General features: G+C 45.6%; 2 protein-coding genes across 4 annotated transcripts in view; one reads left to right on the top strand and one right to left on the bottom strand.

Moving 5' to 3' along the window:
• The window catches only part of SNX22 (sorting nexin 22), an 85,623-nt gene extending 83,290 nt beyond the window's left edge, over window positions 1-2,333 (top strand). For 2 of the 3 annotated variants that reach the window (XM_033919983.1, XM_033919986.1), the window contains one exon: window positions 1,399-2,333. In XM_033919983.1, the coding sequence (XP_033775874.1) occupies window positions 1,399-1,511 (113 nt within the window). In that variant the 3' untranslated portion in view covers window positions 1,512-2,333. The remainder of the gene's footprint in view (window positions 1-1,398) is intronic. The other variant, XM_033919984.1, reaches the window with a different exon arrangement.
• On the bottom strand, window positions 2,165-16,919 carry PPIB (peptidylprolyl isomerase B). Its single transcript, XM_033919987.1, has 5 exons — window positions 16,714-16,919; window positions 11,698-11,811; window positions 7,590-7,683; window positions 3,713-3,897; window positions 2,165-2,716 (listed from the first exon to the last, which is right to left on the bottom strand). The coding sequence occupies exons 1-5, from the start codon at window positions 16,843-16,845 to the stop codon at window positions 2,594-2,596; spliced, it is 648 nt and encodes a 215-aa protein (XP_033775878.1). The 5' UTR covers window positions 16,846-16,919; the 3' UTR covers window positions 2,165-2,593.
• Between the last annotated feature and the right edge of the window lie 1,785 nt (window positions 16,920-18,704).

Here is an 18,704-nt window from a genome sequence, read left to right as displayed (position 1 = left end):
TTTAACAAAATCATGAAAGTGGTTTTTAGCACAGGCTGGTGTGCTGAATGCTCTGTGCTGTTCCTCATATGAACTCTATGAGCTTTGGAGCATTCAGCATGCTGGCAGGCGCTAAAAAACGTTCACAGCTTTGTACAAGGGGGGGCAGGGGGTTAATTAGTAGTATGAGAGCTTTCATCACGTTATGGGAGGCACCATTTTACAGTGCTATTTGTATGTGGCCTCATAGCCTCTATGACCTCCTCCCCCATCCCTAAGACAGTCTTGCAATGGTGAGTTCTATGTACTGTCTCAGCTGTAGATGTTAATGTAATTTAACCAAGCACTAGACAAGACAGAGCTGTAAAGAGCCTCAGGTGCAGAGGAAAATATATATTTTTTAAATGGAACTCCTCGTGTATGGAATATCTGAATTACATAAAGATGAAGTATTTTTTGTTGTGCATGTTATAGGAGTGTAACAAGGCCTGCCATTTTGGGTGGGCCTGGCCCTATCCTTCCCACCAAACTCCACCCTACTCCTGTCCCTTCTACATATCTCTCCCTCTCGCATCCCTTCTGCCCCTACACATCCCCCTCAGTATTCGCAGGGGTTAGGGGCAGAGCTGGACTGCAAAAAAATCACGAATTACTTTGTGCCGGCTCTGACCCACCCCTGGCCCTTACCTTGCGACTACGACGGGAGCTCACGGCAGCCATTTCCTATTGGCAATCTGCACGGGGCAGGAGTGTAGGAAGATCACTCCTGCCCTGAAAGCCCGCTAGACCACCAGGTAAGGTTGGGATGGAGGCGGGGAAGGTCCAAAATAAAGTTGTTGTTTTTATCTACCTTAGAAAAAAAATCACGAATAACCAAATACTGAAACAACAGATTTGGAGAGGGATGTGTACTTACCTCATCATCTTTTGTCTCTCCTTGACCCCATATCAGCATCTGCCTCTCTGTTCCAGAAGCCCCTGCTCTACCTCAGACCCACCCCTGGAAGCAATTCCTGGTCTTCAAACAAACCACATTTTATTAGCAACCAATAATAAAACGCATGCTGAAAATCATCCAGCACAGACTCAACACGGGCTGTGTTTCAGCTAAAGAGCCTGCATCAGGTATCCTAAAATGACATATAGATATACCACATAACATTAAAATAGAACAAACTAAACATACATTTTAATTCAATTGATCCCTGTTTACTGAAACACAGCCCTTGTCTGGTCTATCAATAAAGCAGAGTTTAACTGCCAAACTTGAAGGTGCTTTTTGTCTTGCTCCTTTCATGTGAGAAATATGAAAACTTTATTTAAAGGTTTGCTTCACTGCCAAATTCACAGTAAACATGAGCTTATTTAAGGCTAAAATGCATTATGGCTTAAAAGTACTCTTCCTCTCTCATATTACAGAGCTCCTGCCTGAACTAGTTGTCACTGGTGTACTAGAGGGACACTACAGGCTTGGCACCAGTACTGGAGTGAAGATTGGTCCAAAGGTGGACAAGCTACCGTCACCTCGTTGACAGATGGGCCTAGGATAGGGCTAAAGGCCTACCTTTTAGTGAAAGAAAAAAAAGGGCCCAAGGCAAAGCTTGCTAGAGACAGGCCTACCTTTTAGTGAAAGAAAAAAAAGGGCCCAAGGCAAAGCTTGCTAGAGACTGTCACTTCAGAACAATGCATGTACTTACTGTGCAAGAGGACGAGAGACAGTACTGGAAGTACAAGCTCCTCCCAAAAAGGATGCAGATTTAAGAAACAGGTTCTCTCCTATGTGAGCAATGCTTGAAAGAAGACTGGATGCAGAACTGTTGCAACCAAAGAATAAGCTGCTTTAGAAGCCCTCGAGCTGGGAGCATACTGCACAGGGTTGCCCCTGGACAGACAGACTGTAGCTGGCTGCAATCATCCACTGCAGCTTTCCCCTCCCTACCTTACAGCCTCAGGCTGGTATTAATTTGTGTTCTTTAAATAAATGTGTTAGAAAATGCTTCAGTCAGTGTTTCTTCCATTCAACAGCAGGTAGTCGCATTCACACTCCCAAAGCAGCTACACAAACTGTGAAGGCAGAAGAGATTCAGATTCTCATTCAACATCCCAAGTACACACACATTTCTCTAGGCAACTGGTGCAATTTCTCACACTGTGGAAAGTTTTTAAGGCAGCAAAGACACAAATATTTAACAGAACCATCATTTATTTGTGGTAGATCAGATTTGCTCCTGTCTCCCCAACTACAACTCACCCCCAGGCTAAATGGATGGCTCGTGATGCCTTTTAATATTTAAAAAAAAAAAGTATTATAAATGGTGGTTTCACCCCACAAGAGCTTTGTATATGGGAAATCTGTATTAACACCTGGTTATAGTTCAACCACACAGAGAACACAATCTCACCATTTCAGCTTTCAGTGGAAGCTCACCTGGCTGCAATTCTGACAACAGAGGATTTGTACTTTGGTAGATGCAGCTAATTAAGTAAGACTAGAATTTGAGGCAATGTTGTAATCAATTATGGATAGGGCAGTTAAAAGGAGGTCCCTTCCTCCTAACTGACCCTTCAGTGTAGCAGCTTGGACCCTTTATGCGATGGTTGTTTCCATTGAACTTTACTCCTTAGCAATAGCAAACGGCTTCTCCACCTCAATCTTCCCACAGTCTACAATGACGACATCCTTGAGAGGCTTGTCTCGGCTATCTGTTTTAGTATTCTCAATCTTTTGCACTATCTCCTAGAGAAAGAAACAAGTAATAAGTTGTGGGGCATGCTTTGTAATGATAAAACTATAATTACCTCAGTCTCATGTATGAAAAAAGCAATACAAGTCTGCTTTTGGGCTGGAGAATGTAGTAAAAGCAGTTAGCTCAGCAGGATTAAAAAATAAAATAAAATAATTATTGATAGTTTCATAGAAACATGAAGGCCCATTCACTATCTCCTCATCTCCCTAAGAGATTCTATGTGCCTGTCCCATGCTTTCTTGAATTCAGACACTGTCTCCACCATCGAAACATGATGGCAGATAAACGACCATAAGACATTATTGAGATGGATTGGGGAAATACATTGCTTATTCCTAGGATAAGCAGCATAAAATCTGGTTTTCTCCTTGGGATCCTGGCAGGTACTTGTGACCTGGTTTGCCCACTGTTGGAAACAGGATACTGGGCTTGATGGTCCTTTGGTCTTGTCACAATGCAGCAACTCTTATATTATCTTCCTGATGCACTTTGGAGCAGCACTTGTGGATATTCTGAAAACATAACTGGCTAAGACTGCCCACAGGACAGGTTTAGGATCCACTGTCCCAGGGCAAGTAGTGGCTTCCCTCATGTCTATCTGTTTGGCTGGATTACAAGAAGTGTAAGGTTTTTGGGGTGGTGGGACACATTGTGTTGGAAGAAGTGTGTAATCTAGAGAAAAAGATAATAAGGGTACTAACAGAAAGCTATACATTAGAACTAGGCCCCTTTAGTCTTTCACCTATCCTGTGGTCAGACATGGTTAAAACTAACTATAGGAATATAGCTATGTGTATTGTGCTACACCTTGGATTTTTCTCTTTTAAGAGAGATAATGAGAATGAATTTTAGGGTGTCAGTGAATACGAGACGTGTCTACACCGCGTCTCCAATGCTACTTCACAGACTTTGAGGAAAGATCTGGGAAGCCCTGTTCTAGAGAGTTCTGTCTGCACAAGAAGAGAATACAATGTTTGCATGCTTACCATTCCAGTGAGGACCTTGCCGAACACGACATGCTTGCCATCAAGCCAGGATGTTTTCACAGTGGTAATAAAGAACTGGGAGCCATTGGTGTCTTTGCCAGCATTGGCCATGCTTATCCAGCCAGCGCCATAATGCTTCAATTTAAAGTTTTCATCTGCAAATCGGTCTCCATAAATGCTCTTACCTGTAATGAAACAATACCACAAAATGGCACCCATTGATGGGCAACATGAGAAGTCTCATCTATATGTTGCGGAACTATTAGCAATAAACTAGTCTGCATATTGCTCTAGAGCAGTGTTTCTCAACCCTGTAGTACCCCCTTGCAAGTCAGGTGAATATGCATGAAAGAAATCTGCATATAATGGAGGCAGTGTATGCATATTCACTGTGGATAACCTAAAAACCTGACTGGCAAGGGGGTATGCAGAAACCAGAGTGGAATTGTCCAGATAAGAATGATGTGCACTAAAAAATGTCCTCCAATTCATCTGGTAGTATGGTAGCTTGTTCAAACATCAAAATGACACATTCAATGACTCGACATGCGCATATTTCGGCCATCAGGCCTGCCTCAGAAGTCTTAAAAGTCGCAAATGATGATATATACTGGCACTCACAAGGATTTGACCACAAATCAATCAAAGAAGAGTGTCATTTATAAAAATGGTGGACCATCAAAGTAAAATTGAAATCTCAGTTCTCCAGTCAGTCCTTGCAAATGGTAGCCTTATGCCACTTGCTTCCTCTTGCAGCTCCAACAGCACTCCCTGGCCTGTGAACAGTGGTGTGGGCCCAGCTTCTTCCACACTACTGGCATTAGTTTGCTGTAGTTGGGGGAGGTGAGAGGGAAGACACGGGTCTCTTACCAAATACAGCGTTTCATGCTCAAGCTAGGGTAATGCCTTAGACCTGGGAGTAGAAGAAGCTGGGCCCACCCACTGTTTACATAGAGAATGACAAGGGGAAAAAATCTGTCCCCGTCACCGGCCCACCATCCTCTGCACCGCCCCGTCACCGTCCCCGCTGCATCCATATAAGCCTTAGTACTGTAATATTTAGCTTATTCCTTTCTTATAAATCAAAGTTCCTGCTGCTGAACTAGAGAAAGAGATGTTCAGCTGGCAGGGCTTTGTTTATAAATTTTTATCAACACAACTAATATACTATTTTATCCTAAAGCAAAAAATAAATAAATAAATATAATTTTTTTTTCTACCTTTGTTGTCTGGTTTCTGCTTTCCACATCTTCTCATTGAATTCCTTCCATCCACTGTGTGTCTTCTCTCTGCGTCTTCCATTTGCTGTTACTGTGCCTCTCCCTTAACCCCCCCCCCCCCCATTGGTCTAGCACCCATCTTCTTCCCTCCGCTCCCGCATAGTCTGGCATCTGTCTTCTTCCCACTCTGTCTTCCACATTTCCCTTGGGGGTCTGTTCCTCTCCACCCTCCTTCAATGTCTGTTCTATTCCTTTCCACCACCACCCTTCCCTCCCTCCTTTACCATCTGTTCCTTTCTACTACCCTTCAGCTCCTCTCGCGTGGCCTATCTACCTTCCTTCCTCTTATTTTCATGGCACGTTACAATGTAATTTGTGCAAGCCACTGGAGCCTGCAAGCTCGGTCCCTGTCCCATCCCCACAAACCATCTCGCTTCTGCGCTCCTATTTTCTCCATTTCTAATATCTCCCCTATGTATCTGTCATTGCCCCCCCCCCCCGTGTCCATATACCATCCCCATGGCATGTCCCCTTTATGTCTCTGTCCCTATGCCCCATGCACATAATTTCCCCTCTTTCTGTTACCTTCCTGTGTCCAGATTTCTCCTATCTTCCTCTTCCATACCAGTGTGTCTCTTCTTTTCAACCCCATCTAGCTTTTTTCCCTCTTTCTTCCCCCCCCCCTGCTTCTAGCATCTGGCTCACCTGCCAGTCCTTCCCTTTCTTTCCTGCTGTGGGTTTTTCTTTCCGACTTCATCCCCTTGGCCCAGAATCCTTTTCCCTTTCACTCCCTCCTTCCAATTTGAGCCGGGAACACTAGCGATCGCACGGTCCCCGCAGCCACTACCTGCCTGCCCAATTGATCCTAGTGTTTAGCCAGCTCTCTCCCTTCTCCTCACCTTAGTTTATAGGTTTTCTTTTTCAGCGACCTGCACGCTTTCCCAAAGAGCCGCGCACACGCGGCTGCTCAGTGTTCAATCTTCTGCTCTGCTGCAACTTCCTGTTTCCGGTAGCGTCAGAGCAGAAGATTGAAAACTGAGCAGCAGCGGGTGCGCGTCTCTCTGATAGCGTGCGGGTCGCCGAAAAAGAAAATTTACAAACTAAGGTGAGGAGAAGGGAGAGAGCTGGCTAAACACTAGAATCGATTGGGCAGGCGGGTGTGAGCTGCGGGGACCACGCGATCCTTCATGCCTCACTGCGGGGACAAGACCATTCACCGCCCCGCGGGCGGTGAATGGCCTTTTCCCCGTCGCCGCAGCGACTGCTAGTTTTCTTCCCCGTTTTCGGCGGGTGACCCGCGGCTAAAATGCGGTGGCCGCGGGTAAACCGCCACCGTGTCATTCTCTATGTTTACAGCCCAGGCCAGGGAGTGCTGTTGGAGCTGCAAGAGGAAGCAAGTGGCATAAGGCTACCATTTGCAAGGACTGACTGGAGAACTGAGATTTCAATTTTACTTTGATGGTCCACCATTTTTATAGATGGCACTCTTCTTTGATTGATTTGTGGTCAAATCCTTGTGAGTGCCAGTATATATCATCATTTGCGACTTTTAAGACTTCTGAGGCAGGCCTGATGGCCGAAACATGTGCATGTCATTTTGATGTTTGAACAATAAAGGTCTTCATACTACCAGACAAATTGGAGGACATTTTTTAGTGCACATCATTCTTATCTGGACAATTCCACTCTGGTTTCTGCATATTTGTGTTTGTGATGGTGTTTTTTCCCCTGTTTCTTTCTTCTGGTAAGGGGGTACTGCAGGACCAAGTTGAGAAACACTGCTAGCCCTTTCCTAGTCAGGTTTTCAGGGTAGTCACAATAAATATGCATGAAAGGAGGCAGTGTATGCAAATGAATCATGCATATTCATCGTGGCTATCCTGAAAACTTAAGTGGCAAGGGGTTACTCCAAGACTGACTTGGGGGAAATGCTGCTCTAGAGAACACGCCTGACCCTGGATTGGAATGCTACCATCACTAAGTGATGGTAAAGACCTAGATTCAGCGTGGCATTTACAACTGCTGATTATAATTTCTCAACCTGCTCTAACAAGGCTGCTGACCAGCTCCATGTCCCATCCTCCCAGAGAAGTTTGCCAGTCAAGCTATTATTCAACTTCATGCAGGGGCTTGTAGTCCTGCATTTGTAAAGGAGGGCAAAATGTGAAGTCTACATGAAGAGAAAGCTGACTGAATTTCATTAAAGTTTAGTGGTGGCAAACAGATGGTTTTGTTGCTGCTTGTGATAAAAAATGAAGCAACGTTAGCCAGGACAAGTGGAAAATCAAAAGGGATGAGAGATGGCATGTTTAGAGTATTCACGAGGAAGAAGGAAAAGAGGTTTTAGATTATTCAGGTTGCTGTTAAAACAGCAGAGATCCCTCTCATTAAGATTTTTGGTCAATTCCTGAAGAGAATATCTGAAAGCCCCTCCAACTTAACCATTCCAACCCTATGGTATGAATGATGTATTCAGATTCTCGTTTTCAAAAGCTCATGCCTCAATAAAAGGTGCCACCAGCTACTCCACACTAGATAAAGCTAACCCCCCCCCCCCCCAAAAAAAAAAAACAACTTTTTTAAATGGTGAATAGAAGAAATACTGAAAAATTGGAAAGTCCAACGTTTTAGAGCATGCTGAAAAATGCAACTAATACCTCCAGTGCCATCTCCTCGGGTGAAATCTCCTCCTTGGATCATGAAGTCCTTAATAACACGGTGGAACTTGCTGCCTTTGTACCCAAATCCTTTCTATACAAAGACAGAAACACAACCAAGACGGGAAAATCATTAGCAGAGAGGGCAGCAAGGCAGTGTCTCCTGCACAAGAAAAGAAGGGTAGAGTTACCACTCCTGGGAGGATGTTGTTGCCGCCTCCCCACCACCACCACAGGGCCCAGCTGCTATCATGACCTGGTGCTTCTCACTTCAACATGGACTCAGAAGGCCCAAGCACATGGATCCCAAAAGGCAAACACCTACATTGTCTACTCTTCCACCACCTTAGTCCTGATGCTACCCTAAACACTGCACAGACCTCCCCCATATCCTTGCTACAGCACTAGCTTGCATGACTCCCCTCCCCCCACTAATTATAGTCATGTTCTTCACATGCCATCCCAAACTCAGACTACCAATTTGAATGGCACAGGATATCGTACGGCTAATGTGGTTCAAATTGGCAGTCAGGTTAAGAACACAGTGTTATTGCAGCTGCTCTCCTCATCTTGCCACATGAATTGGTACAAAAAGAGGAGGGGGAGAGCTAGGGTGCTAGGGGGCTGTGGGAAGAAGAAATGTAGATAAGTCGGAGAGAGCAAGGGCTGGACAGGAGAGGATCCAAAACTTCTGGGGAATCCTATGCAAAAATTTCAAGATACAGTATGCAGAAATTCTGCATAATTTAAAAAAAATAGTGCTCAAATTGTCTTACTAGTATATATAGGATTATGCAAGAAGTTCTGCGACAGCAAGCAAAGCCTCTGTTCTGCAAAACTCAGCTGTTTAACATTACGATGAAGAATATCTCTCTGCAGAGCCAAGTCGTAATTCCTCTAAGCTGGGCCATCCATTTATTTTTGCAGCAAAAGGAAAAAAAATGAGTAAGATCTCTCAAAAAAATATTTAACACAGCATTAAGTTTTCTAACTTTTCAAGAGCCACAAATCTAAGCACATGCACAAGTTAAATATTCTGTATTCAGATGCTGTCAAGGAAGTTGCATATAGAGCAACAGACAAGAGTATATTTTATATTGTAGTAATAGAAATGTATAAAAGGATCTGAATATCTTCTACTAGATGTGGAAGAAGCCTGCTTTGATTTTGAAAAGGTTGTAATAATATCTGCATGCTTTTTAATTTATCCATAGCCTCTTCAACCTTATCTTCTTAAAGGCTGTCACCCCTATGAAGAATATCTGAGAGACTGAATGTCTCCAAATCAGAAACTGAGCCAAGCCAGCCTGTGCATAACTATTGCTACAGCTGACATGCAGGAAAAGACATCGAAAGAATCAAATATGCTTCTGGCAAGAAACCTTTGAGTAGTTAGCAAGTTTCGCTTTAGTTTCTGAAGTCAAAGTTTGTCTAGAACAGTGTCTCACAAATTGTCTGGTCGGTGGCACACTAAATCCAGTGCCCCGACCAGAAGGCACCCGGAGATGTGCGGACATTGATGCGATGACATCATGCGCAGTTGCCCATCTGGCTGCGACCCACTGGTGGAGAGATCCAAGAGGTGCGGGGATAGGAGGAGAGATGCCGGCCAGGAGAGTCATCTGCACCAGCTGACTTCCTACAGGATGTGCCTCTTGCTGCGAGAGGCATGTCCTGTAGGCAGGCAGCTGGCGTGGATGACTCTGCTTCTCACCAGTGTGTCATGGCACACAGTTTGCGATACGCTGGTCTAGAGAGAGAAATTCTTCAAAGGACGTCAGCTGCAGTATTAAAAATTTTAAATAAATGGGTATGTAAAATTGGTATGCCCTGGTTCTACTGTTAAGCTTAGAAGCCTCAGTCATTCCATAGCATTACCTCCCCCACCCCCTTTTGGAGGTTGCCTCTAGATAATTTTTCAGGGTTTTTTTGGGCCATTTGTATTTCCAGCCCACTTGGAACCGAGGGCTGGAATCTAGCACTTCAGCCTTTATTTAGGATTTCCTGGGCATTTCCCCTCTTAACATATCCAGCCTGCTCGTTACAATCAGTTTTCAGATGAGGGACCATTCACCAGCTCTCTTTCCTGAAATCTGCATTCATAAGCCCTAGACCAGGCCACTAGGTGTCACCCTTAAACAATGTTGACCTTTCCAGGGCTAATCCTGCCTTCACAGTACAGAATGACATGGGGGAGGGGGAAAAAAATTGTCCCCATCTAGGGTTACCATATGGTTCCAGAAAAAAGGAGGACGGATTGAGACATCTGGGCTTTACTTCCACTGAAAGCAATGAAAGTAAAACCCAGAGGTCTCTATTTGTCCTCCTTTTTCTGGAGCCATATGGTAACTCTATCCCTATCTCCATAAGCTCGGTCCCTGCAGGGCTGTGGAGTTGGTAGATAAATGTTCCGACTCCGACTCCTCAGTTTTTTGTACTTCTGACTCCGACTCCCCGACTTCGGTAAACAAACGACCCCGCGCGTGAAATAAGATCTTCATCCGCATAAAAAGATGTTGTGCGTATGGTGGGAGAGCTTGGTTGGATGAATTTTTAGAGTCTACACCAGGTGATTTCAACCAACGAGGTATTGAAAACCTTGTTGAACGTTGGAAATAAGTTGTAAACAACAAGGGAGAATACATTTATAAGTATTGGTGCTCCGAATTGTGCGTTGCGTGCCATATAGTGAAGCACGTGTTCGTTTTGCGGTTACGTGAGGCATGCATTGGTCTTTATTCTTACAGTAGAGAAGTCATTAATTATAACTTTTTGTGAATTGGGACATTTAAACTTGCTTTTTTTTAATTCCGACTCCGACTCCAGGTACCCGAAATTTCCTCTGACTCCTCGACTCCGACTCCACAGTTTCGTTGATAACAAACGTGCCCGTTTATGGTGAAAAGTGCCGGCTCCTTTAACCTTGCTGACAAAATATACCTGAAGCCAACTGGCTAGAATTTTCACAGGGCCGCTGCATACAAAAAGCAAAAACAACCTCAGGGAGAAATTGCATGAACGCTGTGCCATTCCCCTCAGTGTAGGACAACAAGTGCCAGCAGCCCAAGCAACCCCTCCCCCCCCTTCGCAGGTGAAGCAGCAGCCCCCATCCCTCCCTATTGCGGGTCCAACAACCCCTCTCCCTCTTTCCCGATTGCAGCTACAATGGTACCTCGGTTTACGAGTGCACCGGTTTGCGAGTGTTTTGCAAGACGAGCAAAACATTTGCAAATTTGGTGCCTCGTAAACCGAGCTTGCCTCGCTGTACGAGCGCCCCCCCCCCGAGAACCGGCACCCTCCCCCCCGCGATCCGGCATCCCCCCGCCGCCACCTGAGATCCCCCAACCCACCCAAACCCTCCTTACTTCCCTCCACATCGGCATCGCACACATGCTCAAGGCCCGGCACAGGAAGAAGATTTTCGGGCACAGGACATGCTGATGCCGGCGATGCCGATGCAGAGGGAAGTAAGAAGAGGGTTCAGGTGGGTTGGGGGATCTCAGTTGGCGGCGGGGGGTGCCCGATGGCGGCGGGGGGTGCATGATGGCGGCGGGGGGGTGTGTGTGTGCCGGATCGCGGGGGGGGGGGGGCCTTCGGGGGAAGCAATGCCGGTTCTCGTGGGGGGGGAAGGTTTGGGGTGGGAACATATCAAAGCAAGTTTCCCTTACTTCCTATGGGGAAACTTGCTTTGATATACGAGCATTTTGGATTACGAGCATGCTCCTGGAACGGATTATGCTCATAATCCAAGGTACCACTGTATTGGCAAAAAGTTTTACTGCGACTCACCTGGGTCAGCCCCTTTGTGCCTCCCGGGGCGGGCCTACCAGCCTCTTACAGGGCAGATGGCTGCTAAATATGAATAAAGCTAACACAGCCAGCTACTGTACTTTTCAAGTATGGGACAAGTCAGGAATGAGGTGCACTGCTAAGAGCTATGCAGGTGGCCAACACTGAATCAGAATAATGAACTACAAGTTAGGAATAGAGTGGGTTGGCAATGCTTCCCCTAATGGAGTACTGTATATGTTTAGCAGTGTGCTTGGAATCAATTTCTCTTCAATTAAGAGTCATACATGCAACAATGTCACAAGAAAGTAAGACTCACCTCTCCTGTTGCTAAGTAAAGAAAGTTCTCTGTGGTCTTTGGAACAGTACTTCCAAACAGTCCAATCACAATACGCCCAATTGATTCATCTCCAATTTGCATGTCAAAGTAGATCTGAGGAAGAGGACCAACAAAATCAATAGCTCTGTACAAGCCGAGGATGGCATATAAGCATCATTCAAATAGTTTTCTACCTGAGGCACTCCAGCTGGTCATGCCCAAGTAGAGTGACTCCGCATCAGTGCTTTTTGCTAGTGCATCTAGGCTACCAGTGTGGGCGTTCCTTGGATACAGTTGTGAGAGCACATGTGCCCCCTCCCCCAAACATGTACCACAGTGAGAGGTCCTCCATAGGGCTACCCCCTCGGGTTGGGACTTTTATACCACCGTTTTATGGTTACACATTCAAAGCAGTTTACACATATACAGGTAATTATTTTGTACCTGGGGCAATGGAGGTTTAAGCGATTTGCCCAGGGTCACAAGGAACAGTGCTGGGATTGATCCCACAATGTCCGAGTGCTGAGGCAGCAGCTCTACCACTAACTATAGTAATAGCAAAATCTCTGTGAACTCAGGCTGAAGGGGATTCTACAGCAAGGCTATTCAATTCTGGCTGTTGAGGTCCACAGGCAGGCCTGGTTTTCAGGATATCCACAATGAATACACATTAGAGAATGACACGGTGGCTGTTACCTGCGGCTAACCTGCCAAAACGGTGAGGGGGGGAGTGCTCACTGCGGGTACGGGGACTAGGCCATCCACCGCCCCGTGGAGTGGTGAATGGCCTTGTCACCGATCGCGCATGGCCCCCTCCTTCCTACCGGCCGAATCTATCTCCCTCCCTCTTACCTTTGCAACACGTTAGTTTCCAGAGTAACTTGCTCATGCCGCCAGAGCCTGCCTGCAGTCGCATGCGTCCTGTGGGCAGAAGCTTCTTCTCCGACGCAACTTCTGCCCAGAGACGCACACCACTGCAGACAGGCTCCAGCGGCTTGAATAAGTTACGCTGGAAACTAATGTGCCGCAAAGGTAAGGGAGGGAGATTCTCGGAACACGTGAGGGGTGCTGAAGGGTGGTGAGGGGGTAAGAGGGAAGGCTTTGTTCCTGGGGAACTGTGTACAATTACCATTGCTGCTCCTTGTGACTATGGGTAAGTCACTTACCTTCCATTTCCCCAGGTACAAAATTTAAGATTGTGAGCCCACTAGGGACAGAAGTACCTGCATATAAATGTCTACAGCACTGCACATGTCTAGTAATGCTAACAGCAGTAGTGGATAACTGGGACAGACTTCAAGCTAGCAGAGCTCAGCGTGCCCAATTCAAGCATATTGGGAGACACCAAACCAGAACAATAGAGACTGACCAGACTTGGCGATAGCACAGGCTGATCCACCCAGCCTTGTCCCCACCTACCCACATTTTCTGGGTATCCAAGTTGCATATATGCTTTACACTGTAAGGGCCAGATATGCCAAATGAAAGACAATTATGTTTGCTCTGTACATCTACATTTTATACACTGCCTTTCCCAATAATTGTTCAAGTCATTCAGGATTTCTAGGAATATAAAACTGGGTTTTAATTCCCCTATTCTAAACACATTGGGCAAGAAAGAGGGAACTGTATGCAGTATTACCCTATTCTCCAAAATCCTAAGAAAGGGTTCTCTGCAGGACAAAGCCTGCAGTTCTGACACACGTTGCACTGATCAACCGCCACCAGAAATGCCGTCTTAACCATCAGGTGCATCAATGATGCCTTCCTCCAGAGGCTCATATGGAGCTCCAGTGAGGGCCTGCAGGACAAGATTAAGACTCCATGTTGGAAACAGTTGAGATACTGGAGCATACAGGTGTAGTGCTTCCTTCAAGAATCTGGACACATTCAGATGAGAGGCCAATGTCCTTTTGTTAGCCTGAGTTCTGAAGGACGAAAGGCCCGCTATCTGTACCTTGGAGGAAGCCAACAACCAAGCCTTTTACAAGACCCTCTTGAAGGAATGCTAGAACCAAAGAAATTGGTGCCATGACTAGATCAGCACTCCTCTGTGCACTTCCAGGCCTTCATATAGGATGCCAATGTTGCTTGCTTCTTGGACCTCAGAAGAGTGGCAATCACCACTTCCAAATAGCCTTTGCACACTAGGGCCACTCACTCAAGAGCCATGCCATAAGACCAAAGTGCTCTGGTTCCTCCAAGGTGATTGGGCCCTACGAGAGTAACCCCAGTTGACAGGGTAGTCTGAGACCCTGGTCCCTTTGAAGATGGACCAGATCTGCTCTGCATAGCATGGTCATCTCGGTCAATCCGGAGCTACTAGAACCACCGGTTCTGGGTGCGACTTTATTCTCCTCAAAACTTTTCCTATCATAGTCCATAGCGGAAACACATACAGATGCCCTACCCGTGGCCACGGTTGTACCAGGGCATACAAACTGGTGCTTCCTGGCTTGCTTCTTTGGCTGAAAACGAGCCACTATTTTGTTGGTTGCTGACGCCATCAGATCGAATGTCGGGTGCCCCCAATGACTCACAATTTTATTGAATGCCTCCTGAGAGAGCCCATAATCCAGGATCTAGGGTCTGACGGCTGAGAAAGTCCGCTTGCACATTGTCTACTCCTGCAACATGTGCCACTGAGAGAGTCAACAAGGGGATTTCCACCCACTGAAACAACATTTGAGCCTCTAAGCATGGAGGAGCACTCGCATCTGTTTGCAGAGACCTACAGGATAGACACACAAACTGAAGAGGGCAAAAGTGAGCCCTTGCTCAAGGGACTACATCTATGGATGCCACCATTGATCCCAGCTCCTGCAAGTAATGCCAAGCTGTTGGCATTGGCCTGTTTCAAAAGTCTTTGATCTGTCACATAAGCTTTGTGGGCTTCAGTAGAAAAACTGTTCTCCTTTGTGTTGAACTGAATGCCCAGATACTCCAGGAACTGCGTAGGCTCCAAGTGGCTTTTTTGGAAATTTATCATCCAGCCCAGATTCTGCAGAAGCTGGATCACACACGCCACTGCTGTCCTTCCTTCAGTTCAGATGGAGCTCATATTAGCCAATCATCTAGGTATGAATGCACCTGTATTCCCTCCTTGCGAAGGTGTGCTGCTACCATAACCATCACCTTGATGAAGGTGCATGGTACTGTGTCCAGTCCAAATAGCAGGGCCGAGAACTGGAAATGTTGCTCTAAAACGTGGAATCTCAATAACTTCCTGTGATCCTGAAAGATGGGAATGTGCAGAAAGGCCTCGGTCAAATCCTGATAGGAGAGAAATTATTCTGGTGCCACCAAGGCAATTACCTATCTGCCTAAGCCCAACTCTTCATCTGGTACTGGTTCTATGGTCTAGTAGCCTCTGTACTGTAGCTCGGACTCTGACCTCTTTCTCTAGCTTTCCCACTGAAAGGGAACAAAAGAACTCGAACTTGTACCATTCCATGGTTCTTCAGATAAGAGAAGAGAGAACCAGATCTGCCAGAGCCAGTATGGGGAGATCAGAATCATGATTCCCTGGTTTTGTCCAAGTTTCAGCAAAATCTTTCCTATAAGAGGAATAGGGGGATACACATACACAAGCACCTGTCCCCCAATGCAAGAGAAAGGCATCTGATGCAAATCTGTCATGTGAGCTGAGCCTGGAGAAGTACCAAGGGACTTTACGATCATAAGGGGTGGCAAAGAGATTCATTGAGGGAGTATCCCACTCTCAAAAATAATCTTAGACAATGCCTATGTTAAGTGACCACTAGTGTGGTTGTATGACCCTGCTCAATCTATCAGCCAGATTGTTGGATTTTCCCACCAGGTATGTGGTCCTGAGAACAGCCCAGTTCCACATTCTGATGGCCTCCTGACACAGATGGTAGGAACCCATTCCTTGCTTATTGGTGTAGTACATTGCAACCTAATTGTTTGAATTAGCACAATTTGGTTGGACAGCCAATCTCTGAAAGCTACTGTTCCAGATTAGTGCTCAACCCTGTGTTTTCTGAGCAGCAGCAGAGTTCTGCACATCTCTCCCTTAGTATGGAAAAATTACAAGTAAAATTAGCATACACAAGAGTAGTACAGTGGATGTGCAAAACACACGCTGATAAATCTTTAATTGCTCCTAATGTTAAGAAACTGTGCTAATTTGGTAAGGCTGAATTTTTACTCCAGCTCAGGACAAAAGTAAAGATGAAGTGTGACAGTTAAGTGATCCTACTTGGGCCTCCTGGGAGATGTTTATAGGGTCAGAAGCCATGTGGGTCCCCAGACCTCCTCCACCCACTTGATGTCAGGAAGCAGGAATGATCCCATTTCCTCTTCTTTCCAGTGCTGTCATCTTCCAAAATGGTAGGACAGAACACTGTCGGATGCAATGCCTAAAATCCAGAGATGTCCTAACTAGAAAGTAGATAATAACAGTGTGACAAAATTTGTCACCATACTTGCAGGACACCATCCTGTGTCATTCTTTAGTGCCTATCTCAGCCTTGGTCCTACATCAGCATTCTTCAATGCAAGACTTGAGGGTCAGTGGTTGTGCCCATTCATACTCCGATTCTTCCCTCTCTCCCGGAACAATGACATGGGGATGGTTTCCCACGGGGATGTTGCCAAATTCTGTCACCTTGTCATTCTCTAAAAGCTCTTTATATGGCTGTTTTGGTTTTTAGATCTCCATTTCTGTGAGTATGCAAAACAGTCCCGGCTCATGATGAAGCAAACTATTGCAGAATACTGCAGTGGTGTCTTTTCTGCAAACCACTGATTACTGCCTGTAAAGCATTAGCTCGCATCAAAAGTGACCTAAATTAAAAGGCAGCTTGTTTATATTTTTAAAAACCTCTTGTTTAAACAGCTATTTTTTTTTTTTAATCGTCGACAAACTTTGATTCTTCAACAACTACAATGAACCAGCGCTAAGGTGCCACTGTGCTACCGACGCCAAACCTAAACCCAGGGTAACAGCAGCAAGGAAAGCGGGAGGCAGCCCCTAAGCACAACTGCTTTTACCTTGACAGTCACCTTAGGACCCTTCTTCTCATTCGCTTCTGACGCGGCTGGGAAGAGCAGGAAAATGATGGAGCCTGCAATCAAAGCGACGACGAAGAGCAGCTTCATGTTTCTCTCGAGGATCTTGAGCATGAACGAGAGAGAACTTGGGAACAGCCACCACAAAGGAACGACAAAGCGGACGTGACGCAATCGGCGCCTTACGGTCAGACTCTGGAAGGTACCAACGGAAGGCCAGATTAACAGAAGAGCAGAAGCATTGACGCAAAATTCATTTTTTAAAAAAAAAATATATTTTGAAATAAGCAGCAAACCCAGCACTGCTGTTTTACATTTTAAAGAGGTTAAAGCACAAGACTATTTCGATTATGCAATTACGTCGCCCTGTAAAGGATGATGGTACGCTCGTTTTACGACCGGAAGAGTCTAAGGTGCGAGGGGGCAATAACATCTTTAGCAGATGTAGTTATAAAAGATCGGGTGACCTTGCTTCAACCTTCGTGGAAAAAATTGGCAGGTGAATAATGTAGTATCGTTTATATAGGCAGTCTGAATGCAATGTAACAAAGTTGAATATACAGCATCGCAGGATTTCGGCCCCCCTCTCCTTCACCAATCGGTTAACATGAGGTCGGCGAGGGGTGGGGAAGAGAGGCTTCTGGCTCTTGCCACGTCAAACACTCTTTCGTAGAGATGTGCTGTACCAATAGGAGAAGGACGTGATAGAACAAGCAGCCAATCAGAGGGAGAGTCGCATGCTGGACAGGCGCAAACATTACGAACTTGAGAAAGGGGTTGTTACAGTAGGAGACTACTACGAACTAGTGGGGTTAGGCATAGCGCCAAAGCTGGGGTTAAAGGCTTTTAATGACGATGTGAGGGAAGGAAAGAGAGCGCGGTAATAAAAAAAAAATAGGGCGCAGTATGGTATATTGTGCGTTATAATCCAGCACTGATGTACCATTTTAAACCTGAGTACGTGACGGAGCGTAAGGAACTGGGCATGGTTCCTGCTTCCCGGCCTATCATGGACAGCCCCACTAAGAGCTGGGTGGGTGGGAATAGATATATCGCGTCTGCGGTTTCAAAGATAGGATGAAAGGCGTTCTGGTGAGGGCAGGGGGCAAGAGAGATCTTTGTATTTGTCCCTTCAAGCTGACACGTAGGCTTTGGGGCAGCTGCAAAAGTAGAGGAGGATGTCTTTTCGAGGGTTGGACGTCTCAAGCAGCCACTTGTCTATTAGTCACGTCCAAATCCTGTCCAAGCCACCCGCTTTCAAATCTAGGCAGCTTGAGGGTTCTACAAATGCAAATAGCAACTTTCCAAAATTGCTATTTGCATAATTATGCAAAGTTGACATAAAAACAGAGGCTTCAAAATAACTGACTTAATTCCCTCAGATAAAAGCAGATCACCAAACTGATAATCAAGGAAGCCCAGTTAAAATACCACTACTGCCTTCTTGCCTTAAGTATAAAAATTAAACTTTAAGCCCTTCAGAGACAAGGAAATAGTGTCTCTGAATGTAACTCACCTTAAGCTTCTACTAGAAAAAAGGTGCAAGGTAAACCAAATAAAAGTAATACAATGTGTGGTCAATCTAACAAATCATAATTGCTACATTAATCAATTCAACTAAAACCTAGCCACATTTACTTTAGCATAGTAGGTCTCACTAAGCTAATTTTCAATTTGTTCCTATTTGATATTGGGGTTTGTTGAAGAGTGTACAAAATAAACTACATTTGTTACATATAGACAGGAGTCCATACAGTAAATGATCAATCCATGCTCACGAACCACTTGCAGAATGGTATCAATCACATCTTTCAGCTTCTCTTCCTTCCGAAGTAGAGTATAGCTCCCTCTTCAGCTTCCCTGGATAGGGAATGCGAAGAACAGCTTGCATTGCTGGCTCCAAGGAAGCACCTTATGAAAGGGCTTAACCCCCTCCAGCTCTCTTCATGAGTGACCCTAACAACCAATGGTAG

The sequence above is a fragment of the Geotrypetes seraphini genome, chromosome 14 (genome assembly GCF_902459505.1).
Source record: "Geotrypetes seraphini chromosome 14, aGeoSer1.1, whole genome shotgun sequence".
Lineage (NCBI taxonomy): Eukaryota > Metazoa > Chordata > Amphibia > Gymnophiona > Dermophiidae > Geotrypetes > Geotrypetes seraphini.
The sequence above is the reverse complement of the archived record's forward strand: the minus strand, read 5'-3'. Positions and strand labels throughout refer to the sequence as shown.

Coding starts and splice junctions, on each gene's coding strand:
- PPIB (XM_033919987.1), bottom strand. CDS start 16,845: ATGCTCAAGATCCTCGAGAGAAACATGAAGCTGCTCTTCGTCGTCGCT. Junction 3,898..7,589: donor CCGAGGAGATGGCACTGGAG/GTATTAGTTGCA, acceptor GTTTCATTACAG/GTAAGAGCATTTATGGAGAC. Junction 2,717..3,712: donor GCAAGGTCCTCACTGGAATG/GTAAGCATGCAA, acceptor TTCTTTCTCTAG/GAGATAGTGCAAAAGATTGA.